Source organism: Zootoca vivipara, chromosome 6 (genome assembly GCF_963506605.1).
Source record: "Zootoca vivipara chromosome 6, rZooViv1.1, whole genome shotgun sequence".
Lineage (NCBI taxonomy): Eukaryota > Metazoa > Chordata > Lepidosauria > Squamata > Lacertidae > Zootoca > Zootoca vivipara.
In genome coordinates this window covers 51,539,406-51,566,585 of record NC_083281.1, presented here as the reverse complement: position 1 = coordinate 51,566,585, position 27,180 = coordinate 51,539,406, and the positions used below count along the sequence as shown (strand labels likewise).

General features: G+C 43.0%; 2 protein-coding genes across 2 annotated transcripts in view; one reads left to right on the top strand and one right to left on the bottom strand.

Annotated features, from left to right (window-relative positions):
• Positions 1 to 6,769, top strand: part of WWOX (WW domain containing oxidoreductase) — a 543,814-nt gene extending 537,045 nt beyond the window's left edge. The window contains exon 9 of the mRNA XM_035117487.2: positions 5,184 to 6,769. Within this exon, the coding sequence (XP_034973378.1) occupies positions 5,184 to 5,372 (189 nt within the window). The 3' untranslated portion in view covers positions 5,373 to 6,769. The remainder of the gene's footprint in view (positions 1 to 5,183) is intronic.
• MAF (MAF bZIP transcription factor) overlaps positions 6,460 to 27,180 on the bottom strand; it is a 243,832-nt gene continuing 223,111 nt past the window's right edge. Inside the window, exon 3 of the mRNA XM_035117489.2 lies at positions 6,460 to 6,694. The gene's annotated coding sequence lies outside the window, so the exon portion shown is untranslated. The remainder of the gene's footprint in view (positions 6,695 to 27,180) is intronic.

Below are 27,180 nucleotides of genomic sequence, written 5' to 3'. Positions count from 1 at the left end.
AAAAGAGCTGAAACAAAAGTTGTTTTGATGGCCTAAACCCCACACCATCTCCCTCCCCTGCTTGGTATCACAATAGATCACTGGCCATTTGTGACAAGTGACACACACATTGTTTGAGAGGTTTTTAATTAAGCTGTTTAACATGGAGTGCACAGTGTACTGATGTGGCACAGAGCACATGTCACTGAAAGCCATGTGATGATGATTAAAGCAAGCTTTAAAAGATAAGATTGGAGGGTGGCTTTTTGGATTACGGTGAATCTATCAATTTCAGTTTCTCTGTCTTTCTCATTTTTGAAGTCTTAAATTCCATTCTCCACATTTCAACATCCTTTTGCATTTTTTTAAACTCCCAATGAAAATTAATCATTATTTTAGAGTTAATTTCTCCTGATTCATTTTTGCAAAGCAATTTCCCTTAATATAATACATTTTTGTATGTAATTTTCAGTGATACGTGCATTTATATTAAAAAATATACCCTAGTATATGCATTTTTCTACTTGGCTGAAGAACTGCCTTGAAAAACGAGGGAAAATGTTAATTTCAAAGGGTGACTGTGTTTTGGTCTATGTAGCATTTTGAGAAATATGAATTACGTGGTTTTGCCTTTAACTGCAAACTGAATCAATTTTCCCCCATCATTATTTGCAAACCACCATTTTCAGTGTCCCTGATGTAGTGTTGCTTGAGTTCAAAACAGGAGAAATATTGTTAAATCAACAAAATATTTTAAAAAAACCCTATTCATAAAAACTGCTACATCTGAGTAGCCTGGCATTATTTTTCTTCAAATTTATCAGTTTTATGCCCATGAAGATGTATGCAAATGAAATCAATTGACTAAAACTCATCTGATTACACAACTACAGTTTCTTTCAGCAGGTAAATCTAATTAAAACTCATATGATTATTTGACAAAGATTCATTTAATTGAGTGGTGGCCTTAACAAGAAGAGGTCTGCATAAATGAGGAAGTGTATTTATGTGGTGTCATGCAAAGCGTCAGTTATATGGAAGGCTACATAGTTGGTATTTTGTTTGGATTACTGAAGTTTGGGTGATGGCAGTTAAACTGATATATGCATAAGAGGGTAAACAGAAGACTATGAATAATTTTATTTATAATATTATCATTGGAGTGAGTCTGTGCTGGAATACAGGAGAGCAAAACATATTGGCAAGAGCAGAAAGACTAGTCTTTTGCATAGATCACATTAGCTTTATTTTGCCCTTAAGGAAAAATCCTATACATGTCTATGAAAATGACAACTGTTCTATATTTGCTTTTGGATTGATCTATAATGTAATAGAGTTATTATATTCATGCTGTGAAATTCTTTAACCTAGCTGAAAGAACTAAACTAAAATACAGAGAGGCTACCATTCTCTATTCGATTACATTGGCTTATAGAGTTAATTCTTATCCAGGTTTTGAATTTTATAAAATGTTTTCATGAAAGTGACATTAAATAGTTTAACATACTGGGAAACAAAACAAAGCCCCAACACATTAAATGTAACGGGAACAGGAGCTTTGGGTTTAGAAATAATGAGAAACATATCTGCTCTGCTTTGAAAAGAATAAGTGCTTTCAAACACCAGGTTTGAAAGGAGTAGTGTCTCGCCAGAATATAAGTAAAAACAGACAAAAAATTCAAATGGATTGCAATTCCTTATTCAGGTTTGACTTCATACAGCAATTTGAGTTCAGCAGTTACCCACCTCCTTCCCCAGTCAGTCACTCTAATATAACCACTCTCCCCCCCTCCCAAAAAAGCAGATCTCTTGTCATACAACCAATTTAGGAGCAAATTAGACTCAACGTGGTCATCTTGTTCCATTGCTTCTTGCATGGACCAAGATGCTGGGAGTGGGTGTTGGTTAAGGGGAAAATTGAGCAAACAAACAGCCAGCTCCTATGACTGAATGTATTTAAGCAATTCCTCTTTTGAAACTGCTCATTTACCCCCAAAGTATGTGCCCTTTGACTTGAACTGTACACCTGTTGTTAAACATTATGATAGAGATTCTGCTCTGTTTTTTGTTTTGTTGTAAACATTTCTTTTCCATCTTGATTAATTCCTTTTGAAATTTTGAAAGTTTGTATTTAATTTTTGCAAATTATAATATAATAATGAACTGTGCAACAGTTTGCACATTTTGACCCAGTGTGCAGTAGCTGTAGAAAAGCTGCATTCCATTTTAGGGATAATTAGGAAATGGGTTGAAAACACCCCTTTTACTATTACTGCAACATGAACCACGCAAATGGTTTTTTAAAGGGAATGGGGCTTGGTGAGCTGGGTGGGTAAACCAAGATGCTGTAGAAGAATTTGGGGCCTTGTTAATGAGCCCCCATGGCCTTATTAAGAACTCCAGGAGTTCATGTCCAGGTTAGAGCCTGGTGAGCTTCATTGGTATCTCTATATTTTGTGTGTGCAAGTACTAGGTTTAATGTGTATGGCAGCCGAACAGCTGGGACAGCAGCATGGGAAGGGGTTCACTGCTGCGGATCTTGGGATTTTAAAAGCTGTACAACTGAGTTTTAGGGTTATTAAATCCTAGTATACAGAGTCTGTTGTGCTGGCGTAGCGCTATGCTGTAGAGCAGGCTGCAGCAAGCAATCTTTTCACTGGGTTCTGTTTACAGCTGATGTGGGAAACCTTTGGCACTCCAGATACTGTATTGCTGAACTACAACTCCCATCAGCCCCAGCAAGCATGGTGAATGGCCAGGAAAGAGGGGAGTTGTAGTTCGGTAACAATTATAGTTGTAAACTCCTTAAAGCCATTTTGGCATATAAGCAGGATATAAATTAATAAATCTGGAGGGCCAAAGATTTCCCACATCTGGGCCACACCATCAGTGAACGATGTGCAGACATGTCTGAATAAGCCCTAATTTTACATACTGTGGCCAATGCCAACCTAATGGGGTGTTGGAGATTGACACAGCAGCCTTTCTGATTATCCCATTCGGAGAAATGTGTTGTTGTTGTTGTTGTTGTTTTGCCCAGCAAGTATTTTCATTGGGGTGATAATGTCATTGAAAGATACAATTCCACCCCATAAATTATTTCTGATTTCCACTGTCCTATTAGGGACTCAGAAGCAAGCTTGTGAGATACCATAAATGTTGCAGAGAATAACATAATTTAGGGACCAGGAGAAATGGTTGCCACTATCACATTAGTTCCCTGCAATGGCAGTGACTTTAATCTTGTCTTTGTAAGTCTCTTTATTCAGATACAATTATAATTAGTTACCATAGGAAGGAAAGCAATGCAGATCAACAATCATAACTTGCTGTGTAAACTGTATTGGTTTCAAAAGTAGACCTGAATGGACACTGTCTTCCCAAATGATCACACGTATTATTTTTCATTGAGACTTCAAAATACCACCTTGTTCTTACAGCTTTTCTAACTGGGCTCTGTTGTTCCGAGTTAGAGTTGTATGTGGAGCCAACATTTTGCACCAAACACTCCATTCTGCACTGCTGTGGAATTAATTGTGGTACTCACACAGCCCTGAGCATAGTGAGGTCAAGATGTTCTAGGCTGGATTCAAAAAGGGAGAAAGGATTCAAAGTATAAAGAAAAATAGACAGAAGCTGTGCCCTGCACACCCTTGTGTGCGCGTTTGCTCAGTGCCATAAAGGGGAGGTTCTGTAGCAAGTTCTCGTGTTTCTGCTTGTGCAAGTGATTGTACAAGTGAAAGAACACAGTTTGATGCAGTGCCAACTTTTTTGCACGATGCTGTAACCATTCTTCTGTGAGAGGTTAATCTTTTTTGACCCAGCATTGCCTATAGCTGGTCATGGGAAGCACTCTGCCTGCATGGGACTATTGGGCTTTTGAACTGAGGGAAACAGAGAGGAAGAAGGACATGGTCTTTTCCTGGCTCTAAGCTCCCCGCTCTGTTTCATAAAGATTTATACATTTCTAGAGAAAAAGAAGAATCTCCCTACCTCAGTTTGTGCACAGCCACATTCTTTATTGTGGCTGGTGTTACCCACACAATTTAAGTTGTTGACCAGAGATATATGGACAGTTTTGGCATCAGTCCCAATTGCACTTTATATGATAGGCCATAATTGGAGTGCCTGGGTTCATTTGGAACAAGAGGTTTTAAAATAATAAAAATAAAAATGCATTAGTTTGCTGTGAAGAGCAAAGCAGTATCTCAAGAGTTGATAAAAAAAAATCCCCCCACTTACAATGCTTTAAACATTTTGTAAGAAACTGCAAACTATTTAACTGTGATGAAATTACAGCTTACACTTTAAACTAGAACTATGCTCACAGAAACTTCCCCATGTTTATTAGTCTACACACAGAATCCAGGCTCGACACTAAAGTAAATGCATAGAGGCAACCAGGTTCATAGTATCATAGGCAACACCTGCACCATGCATACAAAGTGCATTTAAAGGACATGGCTTTACCCAAAGAATCCTGGGAAGTGTAGTTTATTGCTTGTAGAACTACAGTTCCCAGCATCCCTAACATACTACATTTCCTAGGATTAATTAGGAGAAGCCCTGTGCTTTAAATACACTTTAAATGCATGCTGTGGCTGTGACCATAGTGTGCACCAATTTGAAGGGGCTCTCCTCTTTTTTCTCCAGAGCCTTCTGGAGATATCTGAACAACACAAAATTGCTGGGTGGTTATATCCCCGAGCTTATTATCCAACCATGGCAAAAACCCTGAGTAAAAACAACACCTGCATGTGTATGGGAAGAGGGGTTGTTACGTATAGAAAGAATCTTCAAATGTGACAGCCAAGTCACCTTAGAATTTGACTCCTAATGCCGACAAGAAAGCTGCATCATTTGCTGGGGCAGACTGACAACTATTGCAGTGCTGGGCTGAAATCACCCAGCCACAGTGGGAGACACTGCCGACACGTTATTTCCTGTAGGATCAGTTGGGTAATGGGTGCACAAACTCTACAAATATCAGGCTAATTTTGCAAAATTGCCCCTTTGAATTGCGAACACTTTATCTCAAGAATGCACAAAAGGTGGAATGAGGTGGGTGGGCTCATTCTGTACGGAGGTCAAGTTGTTAATCTGCTTGCTTCTTCTGGCCTGTCTGATGGAATCTTTAATTTTCCTCTTAAAAATCCAATGTGCTTATTTTCCCACCTTTCTCTCTCTCCCCTCTTTAATTGCAGCAACAAGGAGCAGCCACGACTGTCTACTGTGCTGTTGCCCCAGAACTGGAAGGCCTGGGAGGGATGTACTTCAACAACTGCTGCCGTTGCCTGCCATCGCAAGAGGCGCAGAATGAAATGACTGCAGCAGCCTTGTGGGAGCTCAGCGAGAAGCTGATCCAAGAACGAATTGGCAGGCAGGGCAAGTAGTGGGCAGCTCCTGGAAAGATCCAACACCCAAGCAGAGAGGGAGAGGGAGAGAGAAATGCTGGGGGGGGGGGCGAATGCCAGTGCTGGAATCTTTCCAATCCTATCATCTAGAAGGTTACAAATACAGATTAGCTAGTGTTAAACGAAATGATAGCCATCATGACATTGTGAAAAGCATTAAAGACAGGAGGGAGATGGGCAACAAGGCAGGGTTATCGGACAATATAATTTCCCCAGGCTTAGTTGCCTTAGTTCTGTCTCTTTGATTATGTTCTGCCATTTTCTTTTTTAATTATACTCTTTGCTCAAAATGTACCCCAGAGAAAAGCCAGAGAACCATTTCCCATGCTGTTTTTCTTTTAAGCCGGGCAGCACACTGCATTTTTAGGCATGTCCCCCCCCCTCTTTTCAGCATACACCTAGAAAAGTAGCATGTGAACATGTTCAGCTTGTGTTTCCTACAGGGATGCATTCACAAGGGAGTTGTCTGCTCCTTGTTGCATGTACATTTTGGCAGGCGAAGCAGGGGTCTGCCTCTTTGAAATCAAAATGGTGTTTGGGTTTCCTCCATCCATTTGCGAACTGCACCCAGCAAACTGTATGGGATTTTAGTTTGCAATTAGGGCTTACTCTCTGAGGAGGGCATCCCCCTTTGCCAGTCTCGCTTCTGGCTTGTTAACATTTTCTAAAACAACCCAAAATCTTAAATAACCAAGAAGTCTCCTTGGCTGCAAATAAGAATTAGCTTGCCTAAAAAGAGAAGGTGCCCCGAAGTCCGGGTTGCTCCCCTTCTAATTAAATATATTGCAGGATATCCATAAAATATGATATTAAAAGATACATTTGCAAACCATTCTCTAAATACTGTGGGGGGTAATGTCTCTTTACAAACACACAGGGTGTGACCAACTGGAGGGACTGGAAGGTTTTTTTCCATCCATATCTCAGATCAGAGTTTTAAGGAGGGTTGGAGTATACCAACTATTGCCAGTGTCTCAGTTCTTCCAGCACCATGCTCAGTTCAGTTCCCCCCCCCCCAATTTAAATGTAATAAAAGAACATGCTTGAATATTGTCACCTGAAGAGCAAGTCTGGTTCCTGTGAATGTCTTTAGTTCCTTTTGCTTTTTTTTTTTAAGAAAAGAAAACTTGAGGAAAAATAAAGAACTCTTCAATGCCATGAAAATGCCATTTTTGTTCTTGTTTCGTTCCGAGTTCATTTGTCTGTGGGGATTTTTTAAATTTTTCTTCTTTTTTGTGCTTTGTAGCTTATCTTCATGCCAGAAATTGTTGTAAGCCATCTGCAACCCAGCATCAGGTTTTCTGTAAACAAATAAACACAAAATGGTTACTTGACCCTCCTAAAGCTTCAATTATTTGTGATTGGGAACAATATGCAATACTTTCCAGTTAGGTATGAATTGCCTGATTCATCTTACATCGGGGCCAGCCTAGCACGTTTTGCCGGAATCTGCTGCTCCTCCCAACAGTCTTGAGCCTGTGGCATAGAGGTCTTGGTTTCACCTCATCTCATGGGTGGGCTGACCCTGTTTTACATTAAGATTCCCCTCTCCCTGCCCAGCCCCAGCATACCATCCCAACAGCCTTGCACCTTAAGGTTGGGATGTTCTCTAGCATCTTGCCCAAAATTACCCAGTGGGTTTCAAGGTTAAGTAAACCTTTGAATCCAGATCTCTTTGTGTGTTGTCGCTTCTTTATCCAGGGAAGGAGAACCTTTGGCCCATCAAATGTGGGACTCCCATCAGTCCCAGTCAGCATAGCCCCCCGAGAAGGATGCTGGAAGTTGCAGACCCACAACATCTGGTGGGCCATAGGTTCCCCAGATCTGTTCTAGTCGCCATACCATACTGCCTCTCCACAAAAGTGCAACCAGTGCTAGACACACCTTATTGAATTACACCTCTCATGACTCTCCTAGTTTTAGCCAAATCTCCCCACCCGCATCCCCTAGATAGTTAAAGGGACCATCACAGAAGCTTCTTAGCCACAGCTTCCATCATCAATACAGGGTTAATAATACTGGTCCTCCTTACAGACTTCTTGTATAGATTAGAAGATGGTGTATGTGAAATACTATATAAAGGCTAAGGAGTGGTAACACCAAAAAGTAGTCTTAGCATAACTAATGAAAAGGTGCCTGACAAACAGCTACTTTGAAGCCTATGTAAAGAGGGCTTCATTTATATAACTTCTTTCTAGATTCATTAGATAATATTTTCTTCTTTTTCTATTTTTATTGATTTTTATGTACATTGATACAAATGAAAGCAAAACACAACACAACAGGTAACGGAATGTTTCAGGTATTTCACAGGGAATATTTATCAAAAGAACACATCAGGTCCAAGAGCATTAAATCACCCTCTTGCAAAGAAAAAGGCTAATAAGTCTTGGACGCAAGTACAGTATACACTGAAGGAAAAGAGGATCAAGAAAAAGCAAATGGCAAAGAGATATGTGGCATTTTCTAGGCCACCTCATCCATAATCCCTGGCTTGCACAATCCCAGGTAATTATGATTCTATGTAAACAAATCTTTTTTTAAAAAACAAACAAAACAAAGCATGCCAGCTTATTCAAAAAGAGAAAACACAGTGCCCCTGAGCATATATGGAGTGCCCTTATCTTACTGACTGCTCTAACACTCATGCCAGCCTTCATGCTTTTGGCTAGAGCAAGCTTCCAAAGTCAGGCACACATTTTGTGTCCTGGCAGATTTATTTCACTAAGAGAGCACCTGTCAGGCAGCTAAAATCCACCATCAGCCACCCGATCAACCCCCTACCACTTGGCGCCTTACAGCCTTCCATCATTTCAGAAGCCCTTCCTTATGCAACCAAAGTAACAATATTTAAAAGGAATGAAATGGCTGTGTGATAAATAAAAAGGAACAATATTTCCAAAATAATTGCTACTTTGCTCTTTGATAAATGGTTCAAGTGCTCGATAATTCAAAGCCATTAGCTTTAAATGCTGCATTGTACTTTGGTACATTTCCCTTCAGTCAAATTTATTTATTGATCTGTTGATAGATGCAGTTTCAGAAAATTTACATAAATTGGTACCCCCGCTCCCTCCCTAACAGATGTGGCTCCAGATATCAATGAAATGACAACCACATGCAAATAAGTGGAAGCTCATCATGCAGAAATCCCACAGAAACACAGAGTTAAGCCATGTAAGGGCACGTCAGAGCAGGTACATACAGTTGTAGGATCTCCGACAGCAACATTTGTCCCACAGAGGTGATGGCCACTGATTTATATGGAGTCAAAGTCTCCATATAATAGGGAGTGGCCTCCCTATCAAGCTAAGTGGCCTCTCTTCCTTTTTATCAATGTGAGCTGCTTAAGGAAAAAAAGATTTGTCTGAAAAGGGGGGGGGGTATAAATGCAGTTAAGTTTTCAAAGAAGAAAAGGTACAGGAAGCTCTGTTCCCCCTGTCCCTGCCTGGCAGACTGCTTGGCTCTAACAATCAAGTGCCTTTGACTACAGGGCCCAAGGAAAACATGTGGTCCTCCAATTGTCACTGGACGTCAACTCCCATCACCCCCAACATCCACAGATGATGGGAACTGCAGTCCAACAGCATCTGTAAGGGCCGATGCTCCCCATCCCCATTCTAGCCCTGTATGGCAGCTAGGGGACTATTGTTTACTGGGTTGCATGCAATCTCAGTTTCTCTCCATGTCTCCCCCCAAGAGAAGTATGAAATTTGGTGGATTGGTTCTGATTTGCACATTAATGCCTGGTGCAGATCAGGCCGCTTCATATGAGAATTTGCAAAGGCTAAACACCTCAAGAATCTTCATGGTTGGCTTTGACCAGCAATGGCTCTGCTGGGTCTTACGCCTTTGCCAAGCTTCCTGCCTTAAGATCTTTTAAGCCACGGGGAGCTGTGACTTTCCATATATTGTTGGACTCCAGTTTCAGTCAGGCTCAGCCAGCATGGCTAATGGTCAGGCTAATGGTGGGAGTTTCAGTCCAACACTATCTGGACTACAATCAATGTTAAGACTACATCTCCCATCAAGCCTGACCATTAGCCATGCTGGACCTGGAGGGCATAATGTTCCCCAGCCCTGCCTTAAGTGGAGATGTCAGGGACTGAACCCAAGGGCCTTCTACACACAAAGCACATGTTCTGCCACTAAGCTATGCCCCCCCCCCCAAGTAACCTTCCACAGAACAAAAGACAAACCTTGGGGCAAGGCAATATTAGAAAGCCTTTTTTTCAGCAACACTGCAATAATTTGACTTATGTCAAGGTTGAATAGCTCTCTGCCAGGTGTTAAAACTCATGACCTTTCAAGCCAAACACACTTATACTAACCAGTTTACCACTGGAACAATCAATATCTTGTAAGTGAGATAGTCTAGACAGATCCTCTTTTGTCCTTTGGTCTTATTTGTAGCTTAAGAATTGATAATTATATCTAGCTGGAAAGAGAACTGCCTCGGCTATTTAATAAACTCTCTTTCTCCTTCCAACAGCATTCTTTCCCATTTTGCACTCCTATTTTTTTAGCTTCAGTTGTCCTATTCGTTCTCTCTAGATTTAATAAGCTATTTGAAGGGCTTTCCCTTGTACTTTTTTCTTTTTAAATAATATATTAATATATTACCTGCGGTGGGGTGTGTGTGGTTTCATTAGAAGACATTGTAATACACCTGAGAATTATTATTTTTTTAGGCAGGTCTATAGTTCAGCAGTCCGCTAGAGCATGAGACTCTTATTCCCGGCGTTGTAGATTTGAGCCCCATGTTGGGCAAAGGATTCCTGCATGGTAGGGGGTTGGACTAGATGACCCTTGTGGCCCCTTCCAACTCTAGAAGTTTAAGATATTGCGTAGCATCTGTTTTGCATGCAGAAGGTCCCAGTTTCAATCACAAGCATTTTAAGGTGAGGCTGGGAATGTCTGAAACCATGGGAAGCCACTGTCAGACAGTATATGTTGCTTACAAGCATGTGGCTCTCTAAACGGGTCCATTCTAAGGAAATCCTCAAACAGAGCTTGATCTGTAACAATATGATACTGAGCTAAAAGGACTAATAGTCTGACTTGGTATAAGGCTGCTTCCTCTGTTATACTGCAGCATTTTTGGCCAGAAAGCAAGCAACAATTCCAACAGCCCTCCCCAAACTGTGAAGTAGCCTGGTAATAAATCACATAAATGTAATTCTGATTGCATGCTCCTTGGGACAGAGACCTTCCTTATTATTTGGTAAAGTGCCATGCACACCCACTTACAGTGGTACCTCTGGTTACAAACGCTTCGGGTTATGAACTCCACTAACCCAGTAGTAGCTGCTCCTGGTTGCAAACTTTGCCCCAGAATGCAAACAGAAATCACGTGCCAGAGGCTTGCACACAGCGGGAGGCTCCATTAGCGAAAGCGCGCCTCAGGATAAGAACGGTTTCAGCTTAAGAATGGACCTCTGGAACAAATTAAGTTTGTAACCAGCGGTACAACGGTATTTAGAAAAAAGCATAAAATATAGCTTCCTTGAAAAGCGGCAAGATATAAATGACTAACACTACTAAAATGAAATGAAATAAACAGTCATTTTCCAGAGTGCAAATGTGGATCACGTTTTATTCTACCCTGCTTCAAACTCCCTGAAGCAGAAAGCTAGCAGAAAGGATTTTTAGACTAGTCTGATCCCTGACACACTAGTTTTCATATTCACTAGCTTCCTCCTAAATGTGACAGGACGACAATCCAAACACGTAATGCCCCCCACTGGTTTCTCAAATGACACAGTCTAGTGAGGACTATACCCAGAGTCTCCCCCCCCCCAAAAAAAATATTCAGACATAATAGGGCAGAAGGGCAGATAGGCATCCAGGGACTGATACTGGTTGTATATTCTACTTCCTTCTTTGTGCACAAACAAGCTGATCCCCCCCCCCCCCTGACTGTTCAAAAGAAAGGATTCAATGAACCTTCAAAGGATCTCCCCATTTGGATTGTCCTGAAAAATTCAAAGCCGGCATCCATTGCTAATCCTACTCAGAGTAGACCTATTGAAGTTAATGGACATGGCTAGCTTAGGTTCATTAATTTCGATGGGTCTGTTCTACATAGAACCCTGGGATTGTGTGTTTTCTGGCTCTAACTTGAATATGATTTAATAAAGTAGCATTTGTCAGGATGCCCATTTTTCTGGAAGGTTTCTCCTGCTCCCCCCCCCCAGATGTGTACTTTATGCAGCATTGAGAAATCGTGCTTGTTTCTTTAAAAGAGCACTTTCCGGATGGTGCTCCATGAATTAGCCCTATGCCTTTAAAAGAGGAGATTGCTTTGGTAAGAGTGCGGCGTGGCAGTTGTAAAAGTGTCAAGGTGTTATGAATGTCCTGATGATAGAGCCCAGTTGTTATTTGCCGGGTAGTGAGGGAGGATAGCTAATGATGTGCAGCATGTAAAATGTTTGTTGCTCTAATCCATCTGTGTGGAGGGGAGCAAGGGAGAAATGGAGAAATGCAGGGGGATTTACTTGGACAGCTGGAGATAAAGTGTGCACTGATGGAGTCATCCAAGAGGTAGCTGTCAACGGGAACCGTCTCTGCATATAATACAAGGCAGTTCACAAGGTGGCCTTATTCTTTTGTCTGCGCTTTTAAGAGAAAAAGGAAAGGGTGGGGCTGGTGATAAAAGAGCAGCTAACTCTGCCTGACTAAAGCACAGTGCATAGCAACACAGGAAGTTGCCTTTGGTCCATCTAGCTCAGCACTGGCTGCACTGGCTGGCAGTGGCTCTCTGGGATTTCAGGTAGGAGCTGTTCACAGCCCTACCTGGAGATGCCAGGGATTGAACCTGGGACTGTCTGCATGTAAGGCAGGTGCTCTACCACTGAACTACAGCCCTTCCCCACTGGAACAGACAAGACAGAGTCAGGCGAACCAATGAGCCCATTGCCTCCTTCAGATCATGGATGGGGTTCCTGGGCAATCAAATGTAAGAACGTAAGAAGACCCTTGGTGGTTTAGTCCAAATGTCCATTGAACCCAGCATCCTTTTTCCTGCAGTGGTCAGCCAGATTCCTATGGGAAGCCCACATGCAGAAAAAAGGAAGCTCAAGTGTTGTCTGCACTGACTGACAGTGGCTCTACAGAATTTCATGCAGGGGATATTCCCAGCCCAACCTGGACATGCTGGAGATTGAACCTGAAGCCTTCTTGCATGTAGTGAATGAGCACTACCCCCACAAATAGAAAGTTGCCTTATACTGAGTCTAGCTCTGCTTTGACTAGCAGGGTTTCAGTCAGGGGAGGCTTTGCCAGAAAGGCCCTGAATCCTTCTGCATGCAACTGAACTATGGTGCTTCTCCTACCAAGTTTCCACCTGCATCCCATGACAGGAACCCAAGTCCTTTGTCCATCTAGCTCAGTATTGTCCACACTGACTGGCAGTGGCTTTCTGGGGTTTCAGGTAGGAGCTTTTTGCAGCCCTACCTGGAGATGCCAGAGATCAGGCCTGCTGAGTACACTTGCCACAGGCCTGGGAGGTCTGAGCCAGCCAGGGTGGGGGTTGCCAAGAACAAGACTCCCAGACCAGAGCTGAGATAAGCTGTGCCTGCCATAGATTGACTCTGTATTGCTGCGAGTTATTCTTTTGGGGGTGGAAGGGGGAGGAATAGGCAGTATGCCTGAACCCCTTTCTAATTCCTGGATCTAGCACGAATTCAATTCCTGGAATAGCCAGACTAGCTTCCTAGTGAATACGACTCCTTAATATAACAAGGGAAGTGGCTCAACGTCAGAAGGCAAAAGGGTGCCCCCCTCACTCAACTGGGTGGTGCACCTGCAGGCTGGGCAGCTAGGAGACAGAGCTATGCCTGGTACCTGTTTGAATCCAAGGCTGTGGCTATGAGAGAAGCAAAACCTTTTTGGGGTGTTAATACTGTGATTCCCTCCATTGTATGCTCAGGTTGTATATATGCGTAAATAAACATATATCATAAAGATACTGCAGTCCCCACTTTGCCTCATTTCCAAAAGGAAGCACAAACCCTGTGTAAGTGCCTGGGACCCCTGGAATCTTGCACTGCTTGCAGATGGGGTGGCGTGCGACACTGGTGCCTGAAGCGGGATTCGTGTTTCCTGGAGGAAGGCCTGTGAGCGAGGTGTGCCTGAGTCGAAATGGAGGGAAGAATAGCAACACTCCTTGAGTGGCTTGAGAGAATGAAGCAGCAACAAGTGCTGGCAGTTGGATAAAATGGAGCAGCTGCTGGCAGAGTGGCTGGCTGGAAAGCCTCCATTGTAGGCTCAGGTTGTATATATGTGTAAAACTATATATTATAAAGACACCACAGTCTCTCTGTGCCTCATTCCCCAAAGGAAACACAAGCCCTAGGTAAGCACCTGGAACCACTGGAGTTTCACTCCACTCAGAGATCAGGCTGGTGCGCAACAGTCTACAAAGCAGCTGCTGCACCACTAAGCTACAGCAAAAAGACTCCTTTGGAAATATTCATGTAACATTTGGAAGAATCCTTGAGTTGCTAGAGTTTTTCTTAGCAAATCAGGGGTTCTCCCAAATGCCACACGCTATCCAACATGCTTAAACACATGAGAAGAGCCTACTGGATCAGGCCAATGGCCCATCTAGCCCAGCATCCTCAGTGGCCAGCCAGGTACCTGTGGAAAGCCTGACCTGAGCACAAGAGCAGTCTGTCCCCACTTACAATGCTTCTTCACTTCTTATAAGGAACTGCAGCCCCCCCCCCCAAAAAAAGAGGGAGGGAGCGGTTTCCAACCTGATGGAGAAGGCTCGAAACAATGCAGAAGAAGTTTTCAGCACTTAAAACACTTTGCTGCCAGACGATACAGGTCCCTGGGCATCAAAACAATGTGTACCTGGTCTAACTGCCCGCCCACCCTGCAAAAGTAGCTGAAGTACTGCTAGCACTTGGGAAACCATATTATCTGCTACAGTCAAATGGCAACTTGAGGTCCTCTGAGTCTGCTTTTACATCACCACAAGAAAAATCTGTTATGGTGGTAAATTGGATTAGACAAGTGCAGAATCTGCCAGGAATTTCCCACCGAGCAAAGCGTTAGCAATGATTGAACAGCAGCATTTCAGCAGTTTGAGTTAAATCCAGTGTAAACTTTTAAGTGAACCATTGGCCCAAGCTGAGTCTGCAGTGAACAGCAGCCTGCAATGCATCCAGTCCTTTGCTTCCAAATGCTTGAGCTACCACTTAGCCAGACAGTCCTAACCACTGCACCATGGGATCTGTTACCCCCTAATCCTGGATGTGCAAAGACTGTGATTATGAGAAAGGACGGAAAGGGAAGTATTCTGCACATGCGGTAAAGAAACCTGTTCATTATCAAACCTCTGTATTACATGGCTCAAAACTCTGTCTGGCATTTGCAACTGGTGCAAATCCTTCTAACGCAGGGGTCAGCAACCTTTTTCAGCCGTGGGCCAGTCCACCGTCCCTCAGACCATGTGGTGGGCCGGACTATATTTTGAAAAAAATAATGAACGAATTCCTATGCCCCACAAATAACCCAGAGATGCATTTTAAATAAAACCACACATTCTACTCATGTAAAAACACCAGACAGCCCCCACAAATGACCCAGAGATGCATTTTAAGTAAAAGGACACATCCTACTCATATAAAAACACACTGATTCCCGGACCGTCCACGGGCTGGATTGAGAAGGCGATTGGGCCGTATCCGTCCCATGGGGCTTAGGTTGCCTATACCCCTGTTCTAACGAAACCACACCCAACAATGGAGGCATTTTTTCAAGCTTCCTTTAAGAATTCTAAGGGCTAGATACTTTGTATACAATCAAGTTCACAATGAAGGCAATGACTTGCAAGGCTGGTTGACAGTGTCTATTCATCCCTATGTAACACAGGTATCTAGAGGGAGATTTGGAGATACAAGCTAACAGTAGGGATGTGCTTATTCTTGTCTTTTGCATGAGTTTACTTGAAAGTCCTGTGGGGAGATTTGTAACATGTACGCACATAAATTCACAATTTTAATATGTGTTTGAATACTGATTCTTGCATACATTTTCTCTCAAAATGTATATTTCTAAATATATGTCCCCTGAAATTTTAAAATACACACACATGCTAACGAACCTACATTTAGGCTGCAAAGGTGCAAAATGAAAAGCTCCAGTCCTCAAATGAGTCCGTGAGGTATGGATCAAGTTCATTGGAACTGAAATTTGCAAAAATCAAATTGCATATGCATCTCTACTAACAAAGCACCCCAACAACCCAATTGCCACCTCTAAGCTCCATCGTGCAGTCTCATGATTCAAATTCATAAAGATCAAATCTCTCAAGCATCTCTGTTACCGGGTGCCCCATCACCATCACGACCTCCAAGCTCACAATCTTGCAATCTCACAATTCAGAAAGGAAGAGATGATAACTGTACACCGAAAGGGAAGCTAGTTATGGCCCTGATTTTCAGGGAAGTTGCTTCTTTCATCTTCAGGAGCAGAGGAAACGTGAGCATTACAAAAACACAAGCGAGAGGGGGGAGGGAGAAAGAGAAGAAGAGCGATGGAGAGAAACGTATTGGAATTAGAGAATTTCATTATTGTTATGACACCTGTCAGGCTTTTAAAAACAACAACACAAACCCATACAAAGACAGAGAAAGGCGCCTCGAAAAAATAAATAAAAATAGAGCAGCGTTGAGGCAAGGTGAATCAGAACAGCCTGAGCCCTGTCAACACCTGCAATTAGATGTTGTTTACCATCTTGCACAAACAGGTCCGACAGCATCAATGTGCTGTGGACATCATGTGTTGTTTCAGTCTTAACTGAAAGCTCAGGGCTAATCCTCTCGCCTAATACAGCTGGGAGCCCAAGCGCAGAGATTTCACGTTACTCTCCTAACTACACTATCGCTCAAACCATGGGATTAGGATTGCTGTACAGTCAATGAAACAAAGTCACTGGATTCAGGGATGCTAGACAATGAAAGGGTCAATTTGCTGTGTGTTAACATGAGGCATAGGCAGGGGTCCTGACGATAAATGATATGAGAAAGATTAATGGGAAATGCACCGTCAGGAGCAAAGGCTTTTGACTCTTTTCAGAAACATTGGAAGCTGCCTTATATTGAGTCAGACCAATGGTCTATCGAGTTCAATATTGTTTACACTGACTAGCAGGGTTTTAGACCAAGGTCTGAACTTGAGACCTTCTGCATGGAAAACAGGTGAGCTCTACCACTGAGCTACAGCCCTTCTTCGACCAAGGTGCCACCTCAATCCCACAGGCCCTTTGTCCATCTAACTTAGTACTGTCTACACTGACTGGCAGTGGTTCTCCAGGATTCCATGCTTTTCACAGCCCTGCCTAGAGACACCAGGGATGGAATCTGTGACTTTCTGCATGCAAAGAAACTATTTAACCACTGATAGCAGAACCACTAACAACTTGGGCTGTGCTTCTTATATGAATAATATGTAGACTACATCAGTCGTGCTCAGCTGGAGAATGTAGCAAGGAGCAGGCTCTTCTTAAGTACAAACCAGATGAGGCTGATGCCAGAGACTGAGGTCCCAGAGTTTGATCCCTGGAGTTGCCCAGCAGCCTTGTGACTCCTCCTCCTTGCTGTTGCTGCTCGATCACCTGACTACCCTGAGTGACACAGAGAGGTGACATGAGCAGAAAAAGCTGCATTAATACCAAGTCCATCTAATGGTCTATGCTGATACTTGTCAATGCTGGAATTGTCTTTGCTGAGCAGTGGTGGGTCTCCATGGTTTCAAACCAGAGACATTCCCAGCTGTACTTGGGGATACCAGGGATTGAACCTGGGGCATTCTGCATACAAAACAAATGCTCAGCCACTGAGTTTTGTTCCTTTTTGCAGCTCAGTGGCAGAGCACCTGCTTTGCATACAGAAGAAAAATATAGGCCCCACCCACCCACTAATATAGGCCCCACCCACCGCTGTCTCCAGCCATCTTCCACCTCCAGCACGAAGCTCCTAGCAGGTAACTTTTCTGGTTACATAAAGGGGTAAAATACAATCAATACGTTTTGGACTTCCCCCAAGGCATCAGGACATGAACAGGCAGAAGGAAGGAGTTTCCATTTTTTCAATACTCTATTATCACCTGTGCTACATAAACCAAAGTCCAGGGGCCCTTGTTTGTCCCTGGAACGCTTCCTAGGCCACAGCCATCACTGGCCCTGCAAAGTTGCAATGCCTCTTGCTTGTCTAGATGGACGACAGAGAGACTGTGTGAGTGTGTGTGTATAAACTAGTAAGGCTGCCATACGTCTGGACATTACCGGGATTTCAAAGGCGGAATTGACATCCAGGAGGGATTTACGAAATGCGGTGCTTTGTCCTGGATCTTAAAAAAGGGGTTCCCTCCCCCCCCCAAAAAAAACCCTCAACAATTTTACTTTTTGAGATATGGCAACTCTAAAACTAGCCTGTTGTGCAAGGATATATTGTACATTTATTGCATCACCCACTTTTGCACCTGGCCCCGCCCAGCACTGGCAATGTGGCCCTCAGGCTGAAAAAGATCCCCCACCCCTGACATTGAAGGGTATTGTCCGCCCATGAACACAAAAAGGGTCCTTCAGGGCCATATTTCTTCCTGCAGGGGCTGAAAATTGTGGTGTATTAGCTAAGAGTCACCAATCAAAGCAGTCAACACCCAGACCACACACACACACACACACACACACACCATATAATTTCATTTGTGCCTTCAGCCACATTTCAAACGCTCCCAAGACATAAGGGAAATTAATTTATTAAAAAGCAATCGCTTGATAATGCACACGATGATAGAAATAAATGAATACGTTAAATATCGTATAAAACAGTGGGTAATCACATAATAGAGCATCCATTGTCAATTGAGGGGCCGCCTTATTATACTTGGCAAATATCAGTTAAAATGGTGTATTATTCATGAGCCAACATCCTTTAATTACTCTTAGTGCACATTTGTTTTTTCTTCCCCGCCTCTCTCCAAATGGAACATCAGCCAGATCCACAAGGGTTGTGAATCCCTACAAATGCAGCTCAAATGCAAAGGTGCTTTTTGGAAGCCCTGCAATCGGTCAGAGGCCCATTTGCAGTAAAGAGATTCTAGGAGAAAGTACTCTGAAATAAGGGAGCAGGTAAAGGCAAAACTGAATTTGGATGAAGAACAAGTCAACAGATTAGATATTAAGTTATTTGGTGCTTTTACAGACCTCATGACACGACACAAGGAGGCTACAATTTCACATCTGATGTACATATAAAAGTAATGGTTCCTAAAGCAGTATACTGACTGTGCTAGATGTATTATTATTTGGGAAGGATTGTACAGTGGTAGACCATCTAGCTTGCATGCAAAAGGTCCCAGGTTCAACCCTCAGTATCTCCAGGTATAGGTGCAAAACGTTCCCTTCTGAAATCCTAGAGATCTGCTGCCAGTCAGAGAAGGCAATACTGAGCTAGATGTAGTCGTGGGCCATGGGGTCTCAAATTTCAGCAGTGTCCTGTGCAATGCCAACATCCCCCCCCTTTGTGCTCCTCCCGCACTCCATTCTAAATCACAATTGCAGCATCCCCTGCAACCGAACCGGTTGCACTCTCCTAAATCTGCCTCTGCTAGATGCATTCAAGGGGCACAGCCCTTACCCATGCTTCATTTCCTTTGGAAAGGGGTCGCTGGAGACTTACAGCATTATGGGTTTACCACTATCTATAAAGGCTGAGCATGGGTGAAGGCCTAGCTTAAAGACTCCTACAGACAATCAAATCTACTGCACCACAGTAAGAGCTCCAGAGAGAGTGTCAGGCATCCCAACATGATGTTGGCTAACAGAGCTAAAACAAAACCAACAACCCTGAACTATCTATATGTATTTCTTGGTCTGCAATCCTGGTGTTGGCCCTGCCAATGTTGCTGGACTACAATTCCTATCAAACACAGGAAGCGTGGCCAATGGCCAGGGATAATGGTACTTGTAGTTCACCAACACCAGGAGGGCAAAACATCCCCCCAACCCTGCTATGAGCCAACTCCCAACATTGCTGACCATTGGACACGCCAGCTGAATTTAAGTCAAACAACATCAGGAAGGCCACAAGTTCCCCATTCATGTTCTACACACTTATGTGGAACAATAATTCCAATTGGACTGAATGGAACTTCTGAGTAGACGTACATAGGATTGCACAGCTGGTTTCTCTCTATCTCTGTATCACACACACACACACACACACACCAGCAAAGTAAATGTATTGCCTCCCACAATTCTCCTGATATATTCGAACAACACTACATCAAGGGCATCATGGGAGATTTAAAATGGTTGCTGGTGGGCCCAGTCTCTTGGCCCAGAAAGCCCAGGGTGGGTGGTGTTCCTAGTGGGACCTGCCAGGGCATTAGAGCCACATCAAATTCTTAAGCACCCTGGGTGCTGACAGTTTTATGTGGTGAGCATAATTTGGATCCACATGAAATGCTCTCACATCTCAGATAATCTGAGGGACTACCATGGAGTCTTGGGAGGGGATGGGGTGCAGGAATCCACTGTTTCATACGGTTTTCCTGTGTATGTAAAGCCTCTCCATTGAACACACTGGCTTAGCTTAATTTGCCAGGAAGGTCTCACTTTAACAAGGTCAGTTAAAGTCCACCGATCACTTCAATTAAAACATTTTCAAGGATTTATAAGTAATAAACTGATCTAGCCTGTAATTACAGGTTGCCTTAAAGCCAGCTGCCCCAAGGCTGCTCCATGCAAGGCTGTATAGAATGCTGTTGATTTCTGGGCACAAAGATAAAAGTGTCCCATAAAAACAGAATGGTTTAAATTAAGCACAATTAAAGTGTAAATCTCAACACCCATTAATATTTAAGGTCCATTAGATTACTTTATCTATCACATTTTTAAATGCTCTGATGTTGTGCTGGGTGTCTATAACATTTGGCTCCGCTTCTGTCTAATCTACATCTTGTGCATAAAATGGTTCTTAAGTATGCTCAGCTATGTAATAATTTTCAGACGGAGCATTTCTCCCTGCCCTACTTCCGTCTGCAGTCGGAGGCAGCAGACCACCTCTGAACGTCAGGTACCAGGGAGACAAGCACTTTGCTATGCTGGTGAGCTTCCTAGGGCTGGCAATTACCAGAAGCAGAGTGTTTTAGCTACATGATCAGGGATTCTGCAAGAGGCAGAGCAGAAAGGGGGCAGCACAGTAGTTCCTACCCTTTTTCAGACCACTGTCCCCTTGGTTCCATTAACTCACCCCCTGTGCCCCCTTACCTTACTTTATGAAAAGCCTTATTCGAAATAGCAGATTGTGTGACCCACTAGAGAAGACAATAACACAATAAAATCCAAAACAGTAACAATTAATTGCATTTTCAGTCCAATAAAAACTTTTTAGCTCAATTAATGCAACAAAATTGATAAACTTGATCCTGTGATACCAGCTTTTCAAAGTCTGACAGTAATTTTCACCTCCACCACCCCCTGCCGCCCCCTTGCCTCCCTAGGCAATCCTACTGCCCGCTTTGGGAGCTACTGCTGTAGACCCTTAGACTGCCTGGGAGTGCTGAGACAGGGGTGATTGGGGGTGAGGAGAAAGACTGCTGTTGCAAGTCAAAGGTAATTTATAAAGAAGGGGGAGGCCAGGTGTGATCCATTTTGCAAGGAGCCAGCGACTAACTGCATGGTCTTGTTTTCCAGAAGAGGAGTGAGTTGAAATGACCCTGAGAGATAATGCATTGGAATGGGGTGGGGAGATACACAGAGTGAGTGTCAAAATTCAGAGGGATGAGGCCAAGCCTTGAACCTCCTTCTGGTTCTGCCATTCTAAAATATTCATGAATTAGTATACATCAGTGATCCCATTTGAAATTAATATACTATTGGGCTGCCCCCATTGATCCTGGAACCCGTTGCCATATCTAAACGCAAGCAACGCCGTCCTTCTGCCTTTGTGGTTGGGTGGGATGCCTGCCAGCAAACATATTCCTCCGTCATTAAACCAAGTCTCTGACAACAAACTCAACCACATGCCCCTGCTTGCATTTCCTGATATATTCAAGCTTGGTCCTTTTCAGCAAGGAAGAGAGCACCCAGGTTTGTTTGTTTTCAATCGGAACTCACTCAAACTCAGTTCTGGCACCTCTCAGGTGGGCCCCATTTCCATTATAAGAGAACAAGGGAGGCATTCAAGGTGAGTTCCAGCACCTCTTTTTCTAGAAAAATAGCACTAATAGCACCTCATTTCCTTTAAGCCCTCTGACAGGGAACTGAGTTGATATGTCCGTTTTATGTACCCATGTACACAGTAGCTGAGCCGTACATGCCAACAAGTGCACACTTTTCACACTAACACTTGTGCATGTGCAGAGACAGTGTGCCCCTGTGTTCAGTGTAATGTGTGATTTCACCAGGGGATGGTTATCTAACTGCTCATGATAGGGCTACAGTTTTTACAAGTGGATGGAATATCTGAAACAGTAAGCATTCAAGCTTAGCCGTGGCCTTCCACTCATTATTGTAGTGAAAACTCTTGATTTCACATGATTTGGTGTTTTCCTCCTACGCCTCCTATAGTAGAACACATGTGTGGCTTTGCACACACACATTCTTACCGTACTCCTTTCTGACTTCTGTATATTCCTGATCTTGCCCCCTTTACTCTCATGAAACTCTGCATGTGACCTTTCTCCTTACTGATGTAATTCTATTCCTTTAGTCATACTTTATAGATGAAGCTTAAATCAGACCATACCCAGTTCTAAGATCCTCCTATAATATAATTTGATTTTTTTAAAAATCAATTAATACCAGACTCAGTTGTTATCTATGCCCTATCAGGACAAAATTTTCTTTAATCAATTAACAGCTCAATTCACACTCAGCTCCCTAGACCAAAATCTTCTAATCAAAGGACTCTTTCAACTATTTTAACCAATTAAATAACTGCTATATCTATTCACAGCCTTATATTATTAAAAACCAATTAATAGTTTTACTTGGAATTGTTCCATTGATTCTCAGAATTACACAAATTTAATGGAAATGCCCACCAATCAGTTTGTCTAGCATACCTCCCAAATGGTAAATTCAACAGTGATGCATTTTAATCATGAACAGGAATACAAAAACACACACTTTTAAAATTCAATAATAAAAATAAAAAATTGAAGTTGTGCTGAAGGCTTCATGGAAAAGGCAGTCATCACCTGCTCTGGCCAGCAGCAGCTCTGCACGGGCACCTATAGTGTTTGAAACTCTCATTGTTCTAGGCGCATTTTGCAGGAATTTCATTAGCGCAAGCAGTTTCTGATCTCTGATTAAAACTGCAGAGTGTAAGTAAAGGGGGATCTTTTTCTGCCTCCCCACTTCCAGCTATTCTCTGAAGACTGGAGAAGAGACCTTTTAAAGAGTATTAGGGGGGTGGGCAGGGAAGGACTACACCAGAGCTTTCCAAACTGTATATTGCGACATGTTAGTGTGCTGGCTGCTGTGTGTCGCACAAACACTCCCTGCGCTCTTCCTGGGGCTGGAAAGGGTTAGTTTAACCTCCAGTTTCCTAGTAAAACTGAACTACTGTGTCGCGAAATTATGCATGTCCAAAAAGTGTGTCACCAACTTGAAAAGTTTGGAAAGCCCTGGACTAGAGCATGTGAAAAATGAACATAGTATTTTAGCTGCAGTTCATTCATTTCAGCCTTGTATTTTGTTATAAAAAAGCGCACCTAAACATTCCAATGTTGGGCCCATAACCTAGGTTTAAGGTGCCATTGAGCTCCTAGCTTTTAGATATCAGTTTCTAACGCTGGTCACCTTCTGCCACTTGATCCTTTTCACCGGAGATGGCTCTGCCCCAGAGCCATGTCTCCATGCTCTTTTCTGTACCTTCTGGTTGAGATGGGCAATTCTAAATGAGGCTCCACTGAAGATTTACAGAATGGCAGCAGAAGATACTTGCCTCTTCTCACATTTCATACCGTAATGCCAGTTCTCAGATCTCTCTGGAGATCGGTGTTGGATATGTGTGGTGTTTTCAATTCCATACTGCTCTCTTCCCCTGCCCTCCACTCCCTCAAAATGTGTGGTTAGAGTGACGTAATTGCTCTAGAAGATTAGTGGAAGATTTTATTATTATTATTATCCTTAGCCCATACTAAAATCTGGTCTAGGCTGAAGCAATGAAAAGGATTCCGCCGCCCCCCCCTTCCCTCCTGGTCCTGCCTTCATTTCATTTGAATGATGCCCCCAAACACTTTGAACCACGCTCAGTATAACTCAACTTCTTTCTTCCTTTCTTTTAACTGAATTCACACACGCATGGCAACTTTTTATTAGCCACCAAGGAAGAACTTTTAAGGTTTTAGACTCAGGAACTGGGGTAATAGCATTGTGAGGGCATGGCCCATTTTCCTGCCTAATCCTGATTTCAGTTCCCAATAGTAGCTCGGAGCCATGGCTGTTTAATCCTTAGGGAGGCTAAATTCCTGGTGCAATTAACATCTCGTATTCAGGGAGACCTCTTTGCGGTTTAAACTGGAAATCTGTCCCCAGCTAGGTCAGCCCCGGTGGTCTTTTTGCTAAGTGGGATGGGATCCTCTTTTAGCTTCAGTCAAATACAGTAACACCTCATTTAATGGGGCGGCAGAGCAGGGAATCGGCTGCTGGGCTCTGTTGCTATAAGAAACCGCCTCCCAGCAATTAGAGTTAGTGAGGGATGCAAATGTACAACAAACGCTCCCACTATTAATGAACAATTTGAGTCATTCTGCAGGTATTTATATAAGGCTGAGACAGCATCTATAGTAAGTGCGGGGTGGGGGAGCAAACAAAAGTATTCCTAAAGAAGCAAAAGCTGGAAAGGCAGTTAATATTTCTTTCCCATCATTGCCTGAAAATTTTATCTGTCCCTAAAAGCACCACACACTCACAGAAATATATTTTGAATCAGGGATGAGGAAGATTTTTTCTGGCCTGTGGGCCACATTCCCTTCTGGGCAGACGTCCAAGGGCCACATGCAAAAGTGGGTGGGGCAACCAAGCTAAGTTCTACCCTTGCACAGTACACGGCTGGTTTACACATTAAAGTATTTTCCTGTTCTTCGTCTGATTAAAGTGTGGTTTATTGGACTGGGAATGAACTGCTCCCTACCCCCTTCTGTTGAACACCTGGCATCAGCAAAGATTCCTGATATTTTTAACCACATCTTCCCATGATGTCCAAAATGGGAAGTTGTGGTTTCAGGACTTCCAATAAAGATCAGAGGCCTTACTCCACAGTTTACTAGGTAAGATGGCATTGGAAACTGGAGCTCTATTCAGTCATTCAAAAATATGCACAAGGGCTTAAAGTGTGGGTCCAAATCCCTGTGTTGAGCAGGAAGGTCTGAAGGGGTCTTGCAAAGTGACTTTGGCTGCATGCATTTGCAATTAAACCCAATGATCAGGTCCCCTGCCATAGGAAGCTGCCTTATACCAAATGAAAAAAAAATGGTCCATTTTGCTCAGTGCTGTCTACAGCAGCTCTCCAGAGTCCGAGACAGGGGTCATTTCCATCACTCTTGCTTATTGGCACATTCTACAGGGTAAATTCTTTAGGATTCTCAAGGATTTTTGGTTTGCTTTGTTTTCCTGGAAGGTAATGTAACATCCCTCACATATTCCCAATAATGTGATGAGAGGTATTTGGATTTCAGTCCAGGCACCATGTAGCCACTAAGGGCCTAAGGTAGCCATTCTCAAGCTTGGGTTTCCAGATGTTCTTGAACTACAACTCCCATAATCCCTGATCACTGGCCCTGTCTGCAAGGAATGATGGGAGCTGTAGTCCAAGAACATCTTGGGACCCAAGATATTAATCTCCCTTGGATCTTTGATGTAGACCCAGACCAGTACAGACCAGTGTACTGGCCAGCTGGGGTCTCTCTGTTATCAATCCCTAGACCTCTGAATAACTGTAGAAGGAACAATTTTATCTTGCTATGTTATTCTGCTTAAAGACTGTTTCACTGGATCCCCCCCCCCATTCTGTACTCAGGCCTACTACTTAATAAAAGCACCTAACCTCTCTCCACCATTTTTGTTATTGCTGCTGAATCGAAAAGAACTCTTCCATTTGGCAAAACACCAGCCCTCCTTGCAAATGCTCGGAATGGATCCTGACACCTTCTGCATGCAAAGCAGATGCTCTACCACTGAACCATGGTCCTTTCCCTTTTAAAAAATTGAAATTAATATCAGAATTAGAGCATGAGCACCTTGGTGCACATTTCATACCTTCAGTTCATTGGCCTCTTCTGCCACCGTCCCCCTTGTCATGCATGCATTAACTTAATACTGAGTAGATATGCACAGGATTTTGCTGTAAAACGCTGTCACTTGCTAACCCTAATCCCATCATAGTTATTTTGAAATGTACTCCCCTGCTATGTTCAACAAGCCTCTACAGTGCTTTTCAAAATCCAATACAGAGAAGGCATAGAAGGCCCTAAGCTGCAGGTGGAAAGCGTTCGACAGATGTTGGAAAGGGAGATGTTTTCCTTCTGCCATATTTTGCATTCCAGGCACCACCCTGGGCCCCAGCGTGAAGTGTGATTATGCAGAAGTGCTACTCTAATTTACACAAGCACCCAATATTCCTCAAGACACGCTTCAGTACAGGGAGATGGGAGTGAACATATGGGAGACTTCGCTCACCCCAGATTCCTCAGAGATTCCTTTATGGCAAGGCTTTGTAAAAATGTCAAGGCAGGCCAGAAGGTCCATCACAAATGCATTGCTTAAAATTGAAACCAAGAGGTAGATGGCCAGAAAGACTTGCAGAAGATCGAAGGGTGACAGACGCCTGACAGTGTGGGGGCACTTCATAAATGCAGTCAAATCCTGGCATATTTATATTCACATGGTATTTATGTGTCATTTTTTCACCTAAAAGTGCCCAAGGCTTTATATATAAAATGATGGCTGCATCCATCCACAGGGAATATAAACAGATTGAGGGCAGGGGAGGTATGAGAGGGAAAGGCAAGTGAATTGGCTGGATGGTCCTGTTCATTCATTTGTTAATTGAAACAAATTTTAGGAATGAGTTTTCTGGTTTTAAACATCTGTATCTATTATATTTTATCTTGATTTTAGTTCAAATGTTTTGTATTTTCTCCCATTCTGTTTTATTGTACACCACTTTGATAGCCTCAGCCTGTGGAGTGGTTTATCAATCCGTATAATAATAATGATAATGATAATGATATTGGGGGGGGGGGTTATAAAAATAATAACAACATGCAATACAAGTGTCCCAATTTAACCAGGACATCCCAGATTGACATAAGCAGTTCTGCACTGTGGCATGAGTCCGTTGCATATAATGCATACAACATATAAGAATTGTTCATATTTTTAGGGAAACCAGTGGAAAAGAAAGAAAGAAAAAGAAACAGCTTCATGTCAAGATCAAGGAACAAAAAAGAAATTTGAAGGGGAAAAAATCTGTGTGGATGAGCTGGATATCAAGATTTTCAGAAAATTTCATCCCTGAAACTAAGGAGAAAGCATTCCAGTCAATATTAGCCCTTTCTTGCTTACCCCCCACCCCCCGGTTACTGTCATGATGGGGGGAAATGAGAAGAGAAGGAAACAGGAATGCGAAAAGCCAGTCTGAGCCAACCCACCACACCCACCTATCGGACCTCTCTTTTAAACCCTGCAGTCCAGACACCAACCTATTAATTGTAACGTCTTATTGATTGCTTTCAGTCTTATTAAAAATGTATTTGCTGT